Source organism: Chelmon rostratus, chromosome 19 (assembly GCF_017976325.1).
Source record: "Chelmon rostratus isolate fCheRos1 chromosome 19, fCheRos1.pri, whole genome shotgun sequence".
NCBI lineage: Eukaryota > Metazoa > Chordata > Actinopteri > Chaetodontiformes > Chaetodontidae > Chelmon > Chelmon rostratus.
This window is the reverse complement of record NC_055676.1, coordinates 7054042-7072032: the sequence shown is the minus strand read 5'-3', so window position 1 is coordinate 7072032 and position 17991 is coordinate 7054042. Positions and strand designations below refer to the sequence as shown.

General features: G+C 42.7%; 1 protein-coding gene across 5 annotated transcripts in view; it reads right to left on the bottom strand.

Moving 5' to 3' along the window:
- Positions 1 to 17991, bottom strand: part of vav2 (vav 2 guanine nucleotide exchange factor) — a 190019-nt gene that overhangs the window by 2397 nt on the left and 169631 nt on the right. For 2 of the 5 annotated variants that reach the window (XM_041960487.1, XM_041960485.1), the window contains exons 11-27: positions 17351 to 17419; positions 17046 to 17132; positions 15697 to 15785; positions 15458 to 15590; positions 15034 to 15048; positions 14609 to 14718; positions 14287 to 14388; positions 12886 to 12974; positions 11805 to 11818; positions 11635 to 11653; positions 10880 to 11007; positions 8256 to 8327; positions 8026 to 8087; positions 7541 to 7657; positions 6851 to 6938; positions 6636 to 6759; positions 3466 to 3620 (exon numbers count right to left, since the gene is read on the bottom strand). In XM_041960487.1, the coding sequence (XP_041816421.1) occupies positions 3466 to 3620; positions 6636 to 6759; positions 6851 to 6938; positions 7541 to 7657; positions 8026 to 8087; positions 8256 to 8327; positions 10880 to 11007; positions 11635 to 11653; positions 11805 to 11818; positions 12886 to 12974; positions 14287 to 14388; positions 14609 to 14718; positions 15034 to 15048; positions 15458 to 15590; positions 15697 to 15785; positions 17046 to 17132; positions 17351 to 17419 (1473 nt within the window). The remainder of the gene's footprint in view (positions 1 to 3465; positions 3621 to 6635; positions 6760 to 6850; positions 6939 to 7540; positions 7658 to 8025; positions 8088 to 8255; positions 8328 to 10879; positions 11008 to 11634; positions 11654 to 11804; positions 11819 to 12885; positions 12975 to 14286; positions 14389 to 14608; positions 14719 to 15033; positions 15049 to 15457; positions 15591 to 15696; positions 15786 to 17045; positions 17133 to 17350; positions 17420 to 17991) is intronic. The other 3 variants (XM_041960486.1, XM_041960488.1, XM_041960489.1) reach the window with 3 other exon arrangements.

The following is a 17991-nucleotide window of genomic DNA, read 5'->3' as shown; positions in this document are numbered from 1 at the left end:
AGATGTAGCAGCCTCATCCTTGTGATAAAAAAATACTCAAATACTACTCCAGCTGTTGCTAGGCAACAACTTCTCCTCCTTGTTGGAAAGACAGTGAGTAGTGATAATACCATCACATTTTGTATTTAAAGAGAGGATGTATTCATAGAGCATAAAGATTACACTTTCAATTAAGGTACACATATTCACCATTAACTAGCATGCATGGTAGCACTTTAGCTCTTTGTCTCTTTAGTCATTCTAAAGCATGTATCACTGCCTTACTCTGCATGAGCATATTCTAGAACTACTGTTAGGCCATGAACTAAGAGTTTCCCCTCAATAACATCCTAATTAGTGCTTAATGATAGAAAGTAAGGAAGTTAAAGTGGAAGGAAGGAAGTTAAATATGAAGTATGATATTAATAACCTCACCCTAGCCCTTAACAACCCTAACCCCCAGAATATGGCATTAATGCATGCTTTATAATGACAAATAAGGACTCAATATGCTACTAATATGCATGTTAATAGGCATCTAGTTAATGGTGAATATGTGCATCATCACATAAAGTGTCACCAGCATGAAAACTCTATTTTTATCATTGGCAAGGAATCATCGTGGAAGTGGGATAATGCATTCTGATTCATGCAGTTATGAAAAATAAGACACTCGTCAAAGCCTGCATGCTGTTTCGATCACTGTTTGGCTAAGCATGGATTATTCCTTCTTATACAGTACGCAAATCAAATCTGCAAAGAGACTGTACCATTGCTGTGTCACCAGTGAGCTACATGCTCAAGTAACAAAAGAAACAAAGAAACAAACAAAACAAAACAACAAATGGTGCTGTGCGGATCTGGATTCGGTACGATCCGATCTGGATAATGACGTTTACACCTTGAGAACTGATAACAATCCACCAATGCAGAGCACCTCCAGAAGTTATCTGGTTAATCTGCATTCTGCATGATTTAACATCTTGCTCTGACATATGCGATTTCTTGACCTAGATTCAGATGGCATGCTAACACCAGGCTTCCATGGGATCTAACAGAGAGTGACACTTCTGAGCATATTTACCCAGATATGCTCTTTGTAAATAAATGTGTTTTCTCATCTATTCTGTACAACTATTGCAATCAATCTTATTATATAATATTATAAGACACAGCCTCCCAATGAGACTGCCATTTAAAAATGTATTTCCATAATGCTATAATAACTAGAATAACATCCAAGTCTGTCCAGACACATATAATATATGTAGTGAAGACTTACTGGCATTAACTGTATTGAAGTGTATTTTTTGGTGAAATATATATATACTGACATGTGTGACTCTACTAATTGTGTCCTAGAGAAAAGGAGATGCCTTCTGTTTCTGTAATAGATACCAGTAAAATGTTAATGTTAGACCTCGCCAGCAACAACACACAACACCCTCTCCAGCAGTTAATGTCGCCATGACAACGATGTCAATGATAAATGATAAATGGCAAACAGGCCACAGTAAAACCACATTCATCTGGGGGCAGGATCACTTTGAATGACCTCCAGCTACACTCTACAATCAACATCACGAACAATTTATAGATCAGAACAGAAAATGTTTTTAAACATAGAAAACATTACACTTCGTAGCATCGTAGCCTCTTCATAAGGTGAGGTGGCAGGGGTCCTCAACTACATTTGGGGCCAGAATTGTTCTAAGCAGATGCTGTGGGGGGCCAGACTTTCAAATAAAAACATACGTAGGCCTAATTAGCCTATTGTTGTTCAATATTTTCACTTTCTTACTAAATGAATGTTATCTTTATGAGCCTATCAGTGTGAGTAGAAAAGCTCAGTGCTCAGTAAAAAACCCACAGTTCAGCTAGCAATGCCTGAGTCCTGATCTCAACAACAAAAAAAAAACTCTTCACGATCCCAGGAAGCAAGTACAAATTCTCACCTTGAGACTCAATCCAACACTTGACCAATGAGGATAAACCAGAGTGACGCCTCTTGCATCTAACAGACAAGCTTAGTGATTCGCTGAGGAGCTACCTTCCATATCTGGCCAGTAAGCTGCTGTCAGCTCCAGGGAATGGCCAGCGCGGGAGCTGAGCGGTTTGATGGAGGCTCACTGCCAGGGGTCGGCAAGCTAATCTACAATCACACTCAGGATGAACTGGATCTCTTTCACTCTTGAGGAACATAAGATGCACGAATTTTCCAAATTAATTAATATTCTGTGGGAAGGATGTGGCCAGTCCGGAGTCTGGATTGACTTGTGCTCAGTCTTGATTGGTCTGATCTATACGATCACCACAGTTTCACGGTGGACACCCAAGCTTAGTGTCACCAATTCAGGATCTGAATTAATGTGAAATTTGATCACAATCTCCCCTTCTGTTACTGAGTTGAATAATGCTGAATGATGGCCAGAACAGTGTTTTTGCAGAACATTATCATGTCACAGTGATATATATATATATATATAAAATGTTCTATTCTGTGAAATTCTGTAAAATGTTCTATTCTGTGAAATTTTGTCATAATTACCATATAAATTTTGGCCAAAACTGTATTTGTTTGTTTTTTTACCACCGACCATCAAAATCTTTTCAGTTCATCCCGGAGTCCAAGTGAACCTTTGTGCCAGATGGGATGAAATTCCCTTCAGGCATTTTTGGGTCACTGTGTCCACGAGAATGGGACGGATGGACAACCAGAAAATACAATGCCTCTGGCCATGGCTGGCATGGAGGCATAATGAAAAGGAAAATAAATTCAACTAAATAGTGTCAGTCTAGTAACAGTGCAGTTGTGCCAAATTTGAAAAAATTCTCCCATGGCGTTCCTGAGGTATCGCGTTCAACGCGGGATGTGGTAGGTGCTAACAACCCGAAAACATTATGTCTCCGGCCACAGCTGTCGCTGGCGCAAAGGCATAAAAATCAAAATTAGACAGCTACAGTACTTCAACAACACTTCAACTGCAGACTGCACAATGGAGAACCACCCAGTTCAGCTGAGCAACAGCACAATAGTTAAGTGGATACACTCACCCTGACTGCAGAGCAACACATTAATGCTGTCAAATTTACAACCTAATGGGGAACATCCCTAGAATAAAAAGCTGACATCACATCCACTTTTACTGCCAGCCTATTAAACTGGCACATTTCCTTGCAGTCAGGCTTTTTACTTTTATTCAACCACCTTTAGGAGAGCTTTAATATCAATGGTTTAATTGTTAAATTCAGTAGCTGTGTCCCTACATAAGTACTCTACTTTTGAGATCCTAAAACACTTTTGTCTCTTGCATACTGTATCTCTTAATGAAGCCAGCAGTGGGATCTGTTTTTAATCAACTGGAGAACAGTATTATCTAAAAAGATCACAGCACCCAAAATGTTCTCTTTCTATATGGGCTCTTTCTCTATTACCCTGATCAGTTTAACCATCCGGAAATTAACAGACTTCCGTGGTTTACTCACTCGTCCGTTGGCCTCTCCTTTCCACCAGCCCTGGTCTCCGCCGATCTTGCTGTAGATTTTGACAATGTCTCCTTCCCGCAGGGACAGCTCTCGCATGTCCCGTGCCGCAAAGTTATACCTGGCCACTGCTGTGCTGACCACCCGAGGAGTAAACACTGTGAAAATGGAAACAATGAGAGCTCAAACCATTCACATTTGAAGAATCTAACAGCTCGTTTCACAGTTAGCTTTGTATATAATAAAATAACTAAAGCTATCCATCATTGGTATAAGGTTGAGAGGGGAAAGGTCATCCTGGACATTGTGGTAATAATTGTGAAGAATGATCAGAGGGATGATGGTCAGTTCATTGTTCAGGAGACGCAATGTAGTCACACACACAATGACAAGTGAGCATGATGGGAAAGGACAAGTCGTTTCATCACGGACGAGGAAATTGGTTTTCTCCCCTTGATTTAATGAGGGAGTGTCATCCTGGGAAGAACTAAAATGTTCTTGTTAATGAAAAGAGAACCACAGAGAAGAGGCGACGAGGTCGAGGCCGCCGAGGCTTATTATGAAATTACAGGCGACGAGGTGCAGGGTGACAACAGGAGCGAGAAAAGAAGCAAAAAGTGTACCTGACCAAAAGGGAGCTGAGCTCTGAGAAGAAGAGAAGTTGAGGCCCTGCGGACTGAGGAAGGAGAAGTTGTAGGAGGCGCAGCTGGCTGCTGAGAGAGGAGAAAGAGGGGGAAATAAAGCTGGAAAAGGTTTTGAGAAGCATGCATGCGGAGCTGGAGCCAGAGAAGCAGAATTAAAAAAGGAGAGCTTGTGCACTGAAGTTGTCTGTCTCTTTCAGTAGAGTGTCTGAAAACAACAATTTGTTCTGTAAAAAAATCCACAATAATCTGAGGACTGCAAGCAGGATCGTAATGGGAATGGTCAGTTTATGCCTGGATGCAGAGGCTTAAAGAGACTCCTGTTTTGTTCCAAATTTGGCAGTAGTGACTTTATTGTTGCATGTAGATACTTAAAATCAGATTCTGCTAAATGCAATACTGGAATCAACAGATATGATGACTGCCTGCCGTTTAATGAATGTCATGAATTAAATTGCAATATAATTGTTTCCTTGCATCATATTTTATTTGCACAACTCTGCATGGCCTCCATTACCAAACTGTCAGTGCAGAATGAGAGAAGTGCATGTCATTGAGTGTGGCTTTTACCAGCCCCCCCGAACAAACCCACTGACCATGCTGTGCATTGTATGACCAGAGATGCTTCCTAATCATAACACAGCCTTTCTAATCCCACCGCTGTTTGCACACACACCTGCGAGGTGTGACATGCCTGCAAGCACAGACAGAGAAGGAGCGTGAGCGGATCATCATCATCAGCAAAGACTCAATTGTCTCCATTCGTTTCCAAATTCAGCCAAAAAAAAGGGGGGGGCAAGACAATCTTGCTGTGGTGGCCAGTTCTTCCTGCAGATCAAACAAAGGCAGACCAGTGCAGGACGGGAGCCAGTGCAAGGCCAGAGCCAGTATTGATACAGTCTAATGGACAGAGAGGGCTGCCAATTCAGACAGCTAGTCCACAGATCTCTGAGTCAGCTGACAAACTCTTCCTTTTTGTCTTTCTCTCTTTGTCTACTTTGCACTGCTTGCCTCCTTCTCTGCCCTGTTCCCCTCTGGACTTCCTCTACTCCTCTCTGTATGAGTCAGACAAGTCATTGGCCTGGAGTGAAGACAAAGAGAGTGGGATGTAGTCTGTCTCATTTATTTTACCCTTCCTTGCTATATCTACAGCCAAGATGGCAAGGGATTCAATTTGTAAGCTGGACCTACACATTATTGATGTATCTGCAGTCAAATTAATATTGTCATAATCATTCATAGAAGCAGGAAGAGCAAGTTGATATACGATGTGCTATTAGTTGCTGGGCCAATAATCCGTCCACCCAGTTTCCACTGCTTATCCAGGTCTGGCTCATGATGGCAGCAGGCTGACCGCAAGTCCACACATGCTTTTCCTTAGCCATGTCCTCCAGCTCTTCCTCGGGAAATCGAAGGTGCTCCCAGGCCACATTGGACATGCAATTTCTCCATTTTGTTCTGGCTCTGCCCAGTGATCCCCTCCCAGATGGACATGTCATGAGTACCGCTACAGGGATGTGTCCATGCGGCATCTGAGTCAGACGTCTGAACCAACTCAACTGACTCCTTCCTGCCTTCACAAAGCGGGAGCGGTTCAGCTCAGAGTTCCTCTCAGGTGATCTCTCAGGCTAAGCTCAACCACCCCATGAAGGAAACTGATTTCGTCCACTTCCACCTCTGATCTAATTCTTTTGGGCATTGCCCAAAGTTCATGGCCATAGTTGAGGGCTGCAACCTAGACCGTTAAATCAAGACCGACTGTAGAACCCTTATGGAGTTTGGTTAACAAGCACAGCTCACAGGCGAGCGCCTGGCGACCTGGTCTCTGCCCATAGGGGCCTGATCCCTTTCAGCAGAAAAGGAACAACATGAGGCTGCCACCTTGTGGGCCCACCACTTGCAATACAGGACCTAAGGGTCAGGTGTGCTGCTCACTGGGCCGAAACCAAATATTAACTGAATGCACTGAATAGTTCACTTACATGATCTTACATCATCTTTCTCTCCAAAGCCATCCTCACTCTTTGTAACCGTTTTCTTTCTTTTCCGTAGGTGCTTAAAAAAAAAGTCAATCCCCTTGACTCCTGTCCACCTCAACCAGACAGACAAGCACTGCAGTCCCTTCATCTTCACTGTTAGTCCACATATTAGCATCAAATATTCTGATGAAGCACTCATTCAGACCTATAGGTCTGCATCAGCGGAGCACTTTAAATGGGCTTTGCAAATGTTTTTAAAAAGAAGGAAATGTTCTCGACATGCTTGCTAAAGCTCAAGGATGCTCACAATGTGCTCTGGTGAGTAACATTGAATACAACTGCACTAAGACATTCTGAGTGACTAGCCGATAATGTTGCTTGCAGCGGTAAAGCAAGGTTAGGGCAGACATTTATGCGGGCCAGGCTGTGTGTTGGTAGTGGCTGGTATTTGACACTAAAAGTCATTCCTCTTTTAAATGTGTGTGTGAGGCTCAGGCTGACTGCAGAGGACGAAAGTAAAGTGCTGGAGAAGATGAGCGTTTGGAAGGCTTACCTGGTGAGCGCGTACTGGCCCGAGTTAGCGAGCGTTCTCTTGACTTGTAGGGGTATCGCAACGTGGTGTCCAGTAACTTGAAGCTTTCTTTTAGTGAATGGGACTGATAGTACTCCACCAGCTCCTGTTGTTATGAACAGAGCAGAGGGATTAAAACATGTGAACATCTGACTTACTGTGGGTATTTTGAGTTGCTATTTAAACTTACGACTCACCAAAAGACTCTCAAACTTTTTGGCCTCAGTGATGTGAATCCAGCTGTCTTTTTCAATGACTTTGATGTGTTTTACTTCGTCATTGAATCTGTAAAACCAAACACCACAGAGAAATCACCATAAAGAAGAGAAATTGTTTACAACTGTAACTGATTAAATTCTCCTTAATAATGCATCTAAAAACATTTGTATGTTACAGTTACTCATTTTCATGCTTTAACTCTAATGTACCTTTTCAGTAATGTGTGCAGCTGCTGTTACTATTAAATGTTTTGTTACCTGAAGGACCAATAAAGCAAAATGAAGTCATTTTCACAAATTAAAGGCGACTGTGGGACTTGTCTGACTATTTGCCTAAAGGCTGGTCCCCACAGGCCCTTTGCACCTGTCTTAAAGACTTGAAGAGAAATGTGCCAAATCATTTCTCCCTATACGTCACTGTATGACAGCTCCAGCAACAGCTCATACTTCATTTCTCTTTGGGATGAACTTTCTCAGAGGAAATGCACACACACAAAAAAACAGGATTAAAAAAAAAAAAAAGCAATTACCGAGTGGTAATTAGCCAGAGCTAAAAGATGCAAGGAAAAAGCTGACTGGGGCATCCCGTGAGAATTTTTATTTCCTATGAGATGTGGATAAAAACCCTCCCTTGAGATTTTCCTCTCCTGTAAGATGTGAAACACTCACTTGATGCTGATGGCGAACCTCTCTGCCTCAGCTGTCCTCTCTCTGATAAGGTAGGTCCCGCTGCTGTGGGATTTTAAAAGGTTGTCTGCCTGCTGGCGCTCCATGTTTCCTGCAAACCTACAGAGGAGCAGAGAATAAATGCTGTGACCTCCAAATACAAAGTGACACAGTCGAGTGGCATCGGAAAAGCCTCCCAAATCGTTTGACATCAAAAAGCCATGTAGTAATTAATCTTTTGGCTGCGGTCATGTTTGGGGTCAGTTGGAGTTAAATTGAAGTCATGCATGAATTAACAGTACACTAGTGTTAACATCAATAGATCTACAGTAATTAAAGGATAGTGACCTCAGGGTAATGCTAGTAAATAGCATATACATATATATACATATATATGTATGTATACACACACACACACATATATAGGGCCTTAAAAGTATGAGGATGACAGTCTTAAATCCACAACCTTTAGAGATGAAGGATCTTACCAAGGATATCCATAGTAGTCTGCTTCCCTTGATGACTGCCGGCTGGATAATGACTGGAAGGGCTGGCACAGATAACAGACAATGCACATTAAATAACTTATAAACAGAACAGCACCATGCTGCAGAGGGAGATCATTTATATCCGTGTCCCACACAGGTGGCTAAATGTACACTAAAGAGAAAAGGGGAGTTCTCTGGTCTGTCACTCACACTGTATTAACCCAACTTACCTTTGGGTCCAGATAAGGTTTGACACACGAACTGGGGAAGAAGCCACTCTTTTGCGTTTGTATCAGCTTTCCCTGCGAGACAAAAAAAAAGGTCAAATTATTTTGGCTGCACTTCAAACACTGAGGCAGTTAAAAGTGATTTACATTAGACAAACAGACATACTAAAAAATTTCAAAGCAAAACTAGAATTACTAGATTTAAGCCTCGCAGTTGTATGCCTCCACCAACCAGTCAAGATGCAACCATGCATCACTGTCTGTCCAGACTCATATAATATATGTAGCAAAGACTTTGAAGGAATCTAATAAACGGTATCAAGTTATTACTATATTGACATGTGAGAAACATTCTGTCTTCAATTAGAGACTATTTTTACACAGGAGTACAGAGGACTGAGGACTATAGTGAGAGCTTCATCACAACAGCAATCACCTGAAGCTCAATAACAGCAGAACCAATGAGATTGTGGTGGACTACAAAGATTCAGTTATGGATGCTGCTGCAAAGAAGCTACAAATTGTTGAACGTGGATGCTTCACACACATGTTCAACCAGGCAGCACAGAGGATCTCAACCAGCACAGTTTGAAGGTTCATTTCAGTATCTGAACAAATGTGAAATACGGTCACAATTTGCCTACTGTTCCTGTGTTCTGCTGATGAATAAAGGCCACAAAAGTGTTTTTGCAGAACATCATGATGCCAAGGTGAGGTTGATCTTTGACCTTTTGGATATAAAATTTCATCACTTCATCATTTCATCCTGTGAGACACTTTGCCATAATTAGCATAAGAAGTATTGAGTTACAGTCAAAAATGATTTTTTCGTGTGGTCACAGTGGCCTTTGACCCTTGGCAACTGTGAAATTTTGTCATAATTACCACATAAATTGTTGAGTTTTGTCCAAAACTGTGTTTTTTGACCACTGACCATCAAAATCTTTTCAGTTCATCCTTGAGGCTAAGTGAGCCTTTGTGTCAGATGTAATGAAATTCCCTTCAAGCGTTCATGAGATATTGCATTCACAAGAATGGGACGGATGGACGATCAGAAACACAATGCGTCGGGCCACGGCTGTCACCGGCACAGAGGCATAATGAAAAGGAAAGCAAATTCAATTAAACAGTGTCAGTGTAGCAACATTGCAGCAATAAATTGCCCTCAGATTAAACAAAAAGTTTTATGCCGTGGCTCTGAGATGAATGGAGTGAAAGGAACACAGACTGCACCATTTTTCTACAGGACAGGCTTATTTTTCCAGAAAGAAAAACTTCTGGCGTTGAAAAAAACTACACACTGTTGCTAGGTGTTGCACCTACAATAAAATGAACAAGTTCACCCATCAGCGTGAGACGTGCACCCTCCGCTACCTGAAGCAATTGATTTTTAAGCCCGACTCACCCATTAACATTGCATGGAGAGACGCGACTGTCATGCCGTGGAGGGATAAAGTAATAGGTGAGTTTAAATTAATGGCTTCTGAAGGCTGCCCTGAGTCACTCGAGGAAAAGCCAGCCTGATACAAGAAGCTGTAAGAGTCGGTGATTCAGCAGTGAGTGTCAGTGAGTGCCGAGAGCCAGTAGTGTTACAGCTCCTGTCATCCAGCCGAATTCAATGTAGAGGATCCTCCAGGTTCACAGGTACAGCCTCACTGATGCCATTGGTAAAGATGCATAGAAGCCTTCAACTTGCTCGAAGAAATCAGAAGAATTTCACATTCAGAAAAAAAAACCTGTGTGACAGGTGCGTCGGAAGGCAGCGCAACTTGAATAAAAATGGCAGGGCTCCCATGGGTGAGCAAGCTGGCGCCAAGCGGGGACAGTCAGTGCAACAGCGTGCTGGATTCTTTATTGTATTCCTTTGATTCAGATTCAGAAGAATCAGAAGTCCATTGCCCACATATGCTGCAGCATAACAAGGAAGTGGACGCCAGCTCTGCAGGAAGAAAACTAATCCCCGTCCCTTCGCAGGACATCAACACACAGTCTCACCATGTGGCGTGCACTGGTGGTCCAGCGGTCTAACATTCCCACCTCGTCGATCTTGGTTACATGTTTCCTCCCCATCTTCCCTGTCTCTTTAACTGTGTCCTACGTGTGACGACGTTTGATTTGCAGTACAGTCGGTATGTGGACAATTTGTTTTGTCTTTCTTCTACATTACATTGCACTGAGAGAAAAGTGGCACATTTATTATTTGCTTTCTTGCCGAGACTGAGGGAAGAGTGATGCCACCCTCATGTCTATATGCTAAATATAAGGCTATGCACCAGACTGCTGTTTGGGCACGCCACTGACTTCATGGTTGCCTGGCAACCTCATGGCGCTGACAACATTCCAGAAAGTTGCTGCACCTCGCCAAGAAAAAACTTTTGTGTGGATTAAACAAACAAAATGTTAATTATCTGGCTTTGAGGGGCTGGTAGTTGGATTTTATTACCTTTTAACAGAACCAGGCTAGACTGTAGACTGGCTAAAAGGGGCTGTGGGTGACTTCATCATGAATTAATTTCAAATCAAGTAAAACAGAGTACAAGCCAACATCAGCTGTCTTAATACTAATGTTCACGCTTCTCGTGTCAAAGTGGAACATGGTCTCAGGTAGAAGTGATTGATTCCGGTACCTCCCACCATGAGGTGTCAGGATCTCCCTTCAGCAGCTCGATGAAATCTCCTGTTTGGAAACAGAGGGGCGTCTTCCCCGGCGGTGCCGGTGTGCCGTGGTAGTTCCTCACCGCCACCATTTTGGGACCTGGAAACACAGATAGCGGTGAGTATTAATAGAGCAGAGTGTGGGCTGTTAGGTTAATGTGTTGACCAGGGATAAAAGAGGAAAAGATCTAATGAAATTCTAACTTCTTCTGAACAGAGAGCTGCTCAGTGTAGTTTGGATCTCCACCTTTGGTTTCCTACAGTGGTTCAGGCTGATAAAAGCAGGACTGTTTTCGTATAAAAATCTTGCCAACTGAGTGATGCAGTGATCTAAGATACACACAATAAAACCACAACATCCTGGGTTCAAATCTAGTCCAGGATCTCTGCTTCCTGGCATACCTTTCTCTGTCCACTTTGAAGGATCTTTCAGGCAAAAATGCCAGAAATGACAAAGAAAATGTGACCGAGAGCAACTTTGTGTTCTCAGATTGTATCTTATCCCTCATTTTGAGCATATGATACCTCTCTGCTCAGTAGGTGTGCAGTGCCACCCACTCTAATGTGGCTGATGATGTTGTTGTGGTTCATGTGCAGTGGCTCTTTCCACTAGATGGCGGTAGAGCTCTGTGCTGTTCCAGAACAGCTCTATCTATAACAAAGTTGTTACACGGCGGCTGACAGCTTGTATTCAACATCATGTTAAGCTAATAGGAGCTGTTCTTACCTGATGATATTCCAGGTTCCTACAAAAGAGAAACACTTGATCAACAACACTGTTACAAACAAATGACCGTTCCAAGATCTCTGAGACAAAATGGCAATCGGAGGACGCTAATAAGACGATGATCATGATAATACTGCGACAGTGCGATGACTAATAGAGGACCTACTCACCAAGTCAAGAGGATCTGAAAGAAGACAACAGAAACAGTGACAGTCACGGAGGGTTCACAACACATCAAAGCCTGAGCCAAGCTGAGCATTAGAGTATAACAAGTCATTATATGTGTCAGGGCTTCACGTGGCTCTTTTTAACATGCTGTCAAACACAAACACTGTTTTGCTTGTTTGGCTGCATCTTGGCTCCATCCAAGACGTAAAGTGTTAAATGGTGGATGTGAAGCAGTCATGGATAAAGCAGCAAAGAGCCATAATATATGTCAACACGCACACACGCGTTCCCTTCCTAGTGCGCGCTCCTATTAATTCCTCCCAATCAGTCCGCCGCTTGTTTCTAGTTCTGTCCAGCTCAGAGGAACTAGCTTTCACACCGACTAACCTCACTATTTAGGTGTTGTTTTAACTAAAGAACAGAAGCTGCAGGCTGAATTTAGGTTGAGTGAACTGTGGTGGGGGTTGAGAACACTTCAAGGTGCAACAAGACAAACCTGAGATGAGTCGGCTGATTAAGAGATGAATAACAGGAAGGAGAGCAGAAAAAAACGATGCTCCACAAAATTACATTTATTTTTGTAGATGTTTGTCAACTTGTTGCGAATAACTGGATTATTTCACTTCTTTGGCTCTCTAAGAATGATATATGGAACATATGGAACGGATCATGATGGGTCACATAGCTTCATTTCAAAGCCACAAAGTTTAGGAACATGTGGTCCAAATAATCAGGGCTGTTTATCTGTTAAAAAGGCTCGGGCTTATAAAATGACATTCAGGAACTGTAATTCCTCCTGACTACCAAGTTATAGTCGTCCTATTTGGTACCAAACCCAGCGATGCAATGAAATGGTCCCACAGAAACCCCCACAGAGCCCCGCAAAGCCCGACCCCCATTTCCCTGCTGGATAGAGTCGCCAACAAGCAGGACAGTGTTAAGTGACAGCAGCTTTACACTCCCGGACAGAATGAAATTTCACAAATCCTGTGAAATCGTGTCCGTCACACAGCACCGATTAACGGTGTGATTATCGATGAGCGTGGCCCTGATATCGAGAAGATGATCAGAGGAAACACCTACTGATTCTACAGATGGTGATGACTTCCAGGCACTCTTTGTGTGCTCCTGTTCCACAGCGAGAGCAGTAGTAGCCCTGATAGAAGATGCCCCTAGAGGAAACACACACACACACACACACATTAGTAGTGCAAACAGGAAGTGCTCCAGACACAAATTAACTTCTTGTCAGTGCAACACACAGGCAGACCCGCTCGTTGTTACTACGTGCCTGTGATTGTGCTTGCACATGCTCCATCATTCCCCTTCCGAGATCCCTTAAAATCACAAAATCGGCTCGCCCCGTTTAAGACCACGCACTCCTGAACTGTATTCGTTATGGACACTGTAACACTGCATGCGTCGCACGCTGCCATGCTGAATAGCAAGCGCCATAAATCACGACGGGATCTGCTGGGGCTGCAGCAGTAATTAGCATCTAGCAGGGAGTGAGAACGCTGGTCCCCGCTTCCGCTGGCTCTGTGAATTTAGGTCAGCCGAGCCATGAAATTTGTGGGTCAATACACAGAGTGGAGTTTAGCCCGCTGACTGTAATAGAGGTGAAAGTGGTGATTCAGTCACACGGGTTATCCCCGCTGCAGTCGAGCAGCACTCTCGCATGGGAGGAGGCGTGCTCGGGGATGCAGTGGGTGGCGTCGGGAAGGGGAACGTTTAAAAATATCAGCCTCAGCCTCAGTCACACTCTGTAGAATTTTTTCCAAAGACTGCCTTTACACTAATTCGGGTCTACGTTAGCCAAAAACATATTCCCTCTGTGATTTAAGTCTGTTTGTTTGTTTGCTGCTCACCAAATGTGGCTGAATTTTTTTTGAGTTTAGCACTTCACTTCTTTGCACTTGAGCCGTTTTAAGCTTTTAACAGTACTTTTACTAGTGCTACATTTAATATGACATTTACTAACAATGCACAGTAATTTATTAGTGCTTCAGTTATAGAAGTACTAATAAATGCTAACAAAGCAATTGACAGTTGACTCCTGTAGTTCACAAAACTGGTCCAATTAACAGCTTTTTCCTGGAGCTTTCGTTCTAATCACATACTCAGTCTCCATCTGTAGAGGTGCTGGCAGGAGGATTTTTTGTTGCTTTTTAACGTAGGGCTATTTTTAAATTGCGGTATTGCTGCATTTTATTTAAGTAAATGATCTGACTGCTTCTACCAACGCTGCATAAAACATGGATATGCAGTATCTCTGTATAAATGTTACATAACGCCTGTCAGGGTCAATAAAACATCTTTTTACACAATCTACATAAAAGCCTCTGCCCAGAAATCTCTTTTTCTACTGAATGTTTTTGGATTTGACAGTCTTTGGAAAGTCTGAAAGAAGATGCATTTATTATTGATTGCAGAATATGAGTATACTGTTATGCACATTAGCACTGGAGTTAGCAGGGTTCTTACCTCAGGAGCATCTTGCAGGCTCGACAGTTGGTGTTCTTATCAAATGTGTGCATTTGGAAGTTATGCTGATTGGCCGTGGCTCTCTCTGGCTTGATGTTGGACCTGGAAGTAATTAATAATGAATGAGAGGAAGTGACTGGGCAAGAGACACTGTTTTTGTGATGAAGTTGCTTGAGTTTCCTGGCATTTAATTAACAGGATTAGCGAAAAACAGACATTCCCATCTGGTTATCTTAGAGGGTTTCAATTCAAATCTCACAACCTAAAATTGCACATACTGTGATGGAAGATGTCGCCAAACCTGCCATGTGGTCATACTTACATGGCCATGTCAAACTGCTCCATCCACTTCCTCTTTGTCTCCTCAGTTTTACAAAAGAACTGGAAGCCCTGCTTCCCTTGCAGGTGGATCAGGTAGAAACCATAAGACCACTGGAGAGAAAAAGTGAATGAGGAACAGATGGCAGAGAGATATGTGGATGGCAGTGACGTATATGGGCAAAGAAGCTTGTGATACCTGTGCTTCCAAGTAAATATGTACAAAAACACACAGTAAATATGATCACATTTAATTGAGAACTAAAAGATGCTCCACATGCTTTAGCGATGCATCCGACCAAAAGCCGGAAGGCCAGTCACAGAGCCGCTGGGTGCACATGCAATCACGGCATGACGCCCAGAAACACCACTGCCAAAAATAGGCCGCTATGAGAAGATGAGTTAAAAAAAGGGGTCACTTGAGCTTACCATTTTTCCACTCGACTGGTAAGCATGCAAAAAGAAAGACACCAGAGAAAGACCCAGTTACACATGCACATACATGGACAGACACATGCAGATTCAAAAAAAAAAAAAAAAAAAAAAAAGCCATGTTAGACCGGTGGTGCAATGCACTGCAGTACATTTTCATGAATCCCAAAAGGCCTTCATTGCATTTACATGGTCTTTCAAGCATGGACGAGCAGAATGCATGTCTGACACTTCAATGCATTACTCATAAGTTCCATATCTGAAATTACCATCAACAAGGTCCTTCAGCTCAAGGGCAACATTTGCAATGATTACACAAGATGTTTCATCACCTGCACTAGCAAGGCTGCCTTTAAAGATCTCGATGTGAAAGAAATGATTCTGCCCCGTGTCCTTTCAAAACAAAAAGCGAGATTCTTACCTTTTTCATGTCTCTGTTGTTCATGGGGTCGTCCGACATTTTATATGACTGCAGTTCAATAATCTCTTTGAGTTCATAGCTATAGCCTTTCCTCTTGCAGACAATGACCACTTTATCGAACAGGAATATATACCTGAGGACATACACACACATTCAAGGTGAGCATCTGCCATTGTTGCCGTTGGATGACTGTACTTCTCACATCCTTGGGGTAGTTTTTCCGTAGAGTTTGAACTCACCGGTCCTGTTTCGTTCGGTTGACGATGGAGCACACCTTCAGCTCTCCGTCGATCTTTGGCCTCCCGTACTCCTCCAGTTTCACCTGCTGCTTAGGTCACAAGGACACCCAGAATGTCAGTCCACTGCACACTATAACTTCTCAATTTAAGGAGAAACCATTAATAATTCAGCTCCACTTGAATTTTTGAGAGACTCAAAGAGATATATAATATTCAGTGCCTGTTCGATTACTTTTACGTCTTCCTAATAGAAATTTCAGGTTGTTTACTGTGTCTAATGGCACATGTACAATGAATTAACCCAGTGACTATTTGTACCTCAGTAAGACACGATAGAAGGAGAGAGGTGAGGGGAGTCAGAGTGAAAGTGAAAGGAGAGAATAGTGACAGAAAGACAAAGAAGGAGAAAATGAGAGAGTGTGCATAACTTCTCTTGGTCATGTTCTGCAAACCTAAATGATTTATTGGGGACGGCATAAAAGCGGAGGATCATGACAGGTTGGCGGAAGCATGATGCCAGTGTTGTTAGCAGAGGAAAGAAAAGTGGACATGTGAAAGAATGGGTTACTGCTCCGTGATGCTCTGTGACTAATCACAGTGACAAACCTTAAATTCCAGCCTGGCGATAACATTAGTTCTGGAGTATTAGCTTTTAGATAGAAAAAGTGACTTCTACAAAGATGTCAAATATGGCATTATAAATGACTATAGAAGGCAGAAAATTGGATTATAAATGATACAAGGTTAACAAAAAAATGCATGTGTATCTTATTTACTGAACGATGGCGTTAAACTTCACTGCTGGCAGGTGCCAGTGCAGGAAGATGACTCTTAATCCAAAAAGGGAAAGTTGGAAGTGCCGGAAAATGAGGTTTCGGATCTCAGGTCCTTTAATATAGATTTAAAGCAAGACGTTGACATTTGGGAGGAAGATGAGAAACTGATACAGCTGTCAGGCTGTATGTGTCCCAGCAACCTCACAGTGACGACGGGCCCCTGGGAAGTGAATGCCCCCCAGCCAAAACATGACGTAACCCCTCGTAACACTTGACAGAGCGAGGCTAGCTGTTTCCACTCTTTGTCACCCGAGTCTGTTTCTTCCATTGTTAATATCAGTGCGAGGAAATACCTGACATTGTCTTTTTTCAGCTCCTTCCACTTCAAGCCAGAGCAAAGAGCACAGACAAAAATACAACACAGAAATGTTTCATGTGAAATAACTCGGGCAGAGTAAGATCCCATCACTTATAGTAAGATTAGGGCCTCTAAGCGGGGGTTTAGTGGAAGGATCTGGGAAAAGATTCTCCTCTAGATGAAAAAGAAGTGACAAAGGAATCCACGGTACTTACAAGATTTTCTATTGAGCTTTGGAATTCGCTGATCTTCTTCAGCGTCTCATTGTCCCTCTTGACTTCGTTGATGTACATGGCCAGGTCCTGACGGAGCGAGGCAAACATTCTTTCAGCCCTCGACTGAAAATCTTTCTGACATCTGTCATATCATGGTAGATTTATAGCCCTTAGAGCCGCAGCTGCTGGGTGAAACAATTTAAACTGCCTTGGCTTCCAGCACTGTGGAGTTATTAAGTCATATTTCTGTAAAGAGCACCCGTGAACACACATACAAGCACATGTGTAACATGTGTAGCACAGACCTGCATCGCCTCCAGAGCCTCCTTTAGTTGTTGTCTCTCTGGTCGGTCAGTAGAATGACTCAAAAGTTCCTGCGGAGGAGATTATTGTTAGCATTATTATTATTATAATGTTTAATAAAAATCCAGATTAGATGTCTTATTATCCACACTGAGGTCCTCAGAACAGCAACAAACAACTTTAGACACAAATCTGAACAAACACAGAGTATTTTATTATAATGTGTGATCCTATAGCAGTGAGAGGGGGTCGCTTTGAGAGATGCATAGTTGCTCTTTACTGTGATTGTGGATGTGACACTGATGCGGCTCAGAATGTGTCTCATCTGAGCACCAGCACCAGCAACAAACATGAAGATAAAGGAGGAAGCCGCACAGATTACCATGTAGCCTCCAGGTCTGCCTGTTCTTCACGGTAACGAGATAATGCTAAATGTTTTGTCCCCTGCAAACCATGTTGTACTCCACACGGCCAATCAATAACAAATATATTGCATTGTTTTGATGTGTGATTGTCTGCATCCTCCACTGGCTCGTTGAGGCGATTTATAAAGTGCTGTACAGCCGCTGAGAAAAGGAGAAACGAGTCTTATCAGCTCTTTCATAGTTTTTTAAATGAAAAATGTAAATGGGTCAGCCATATG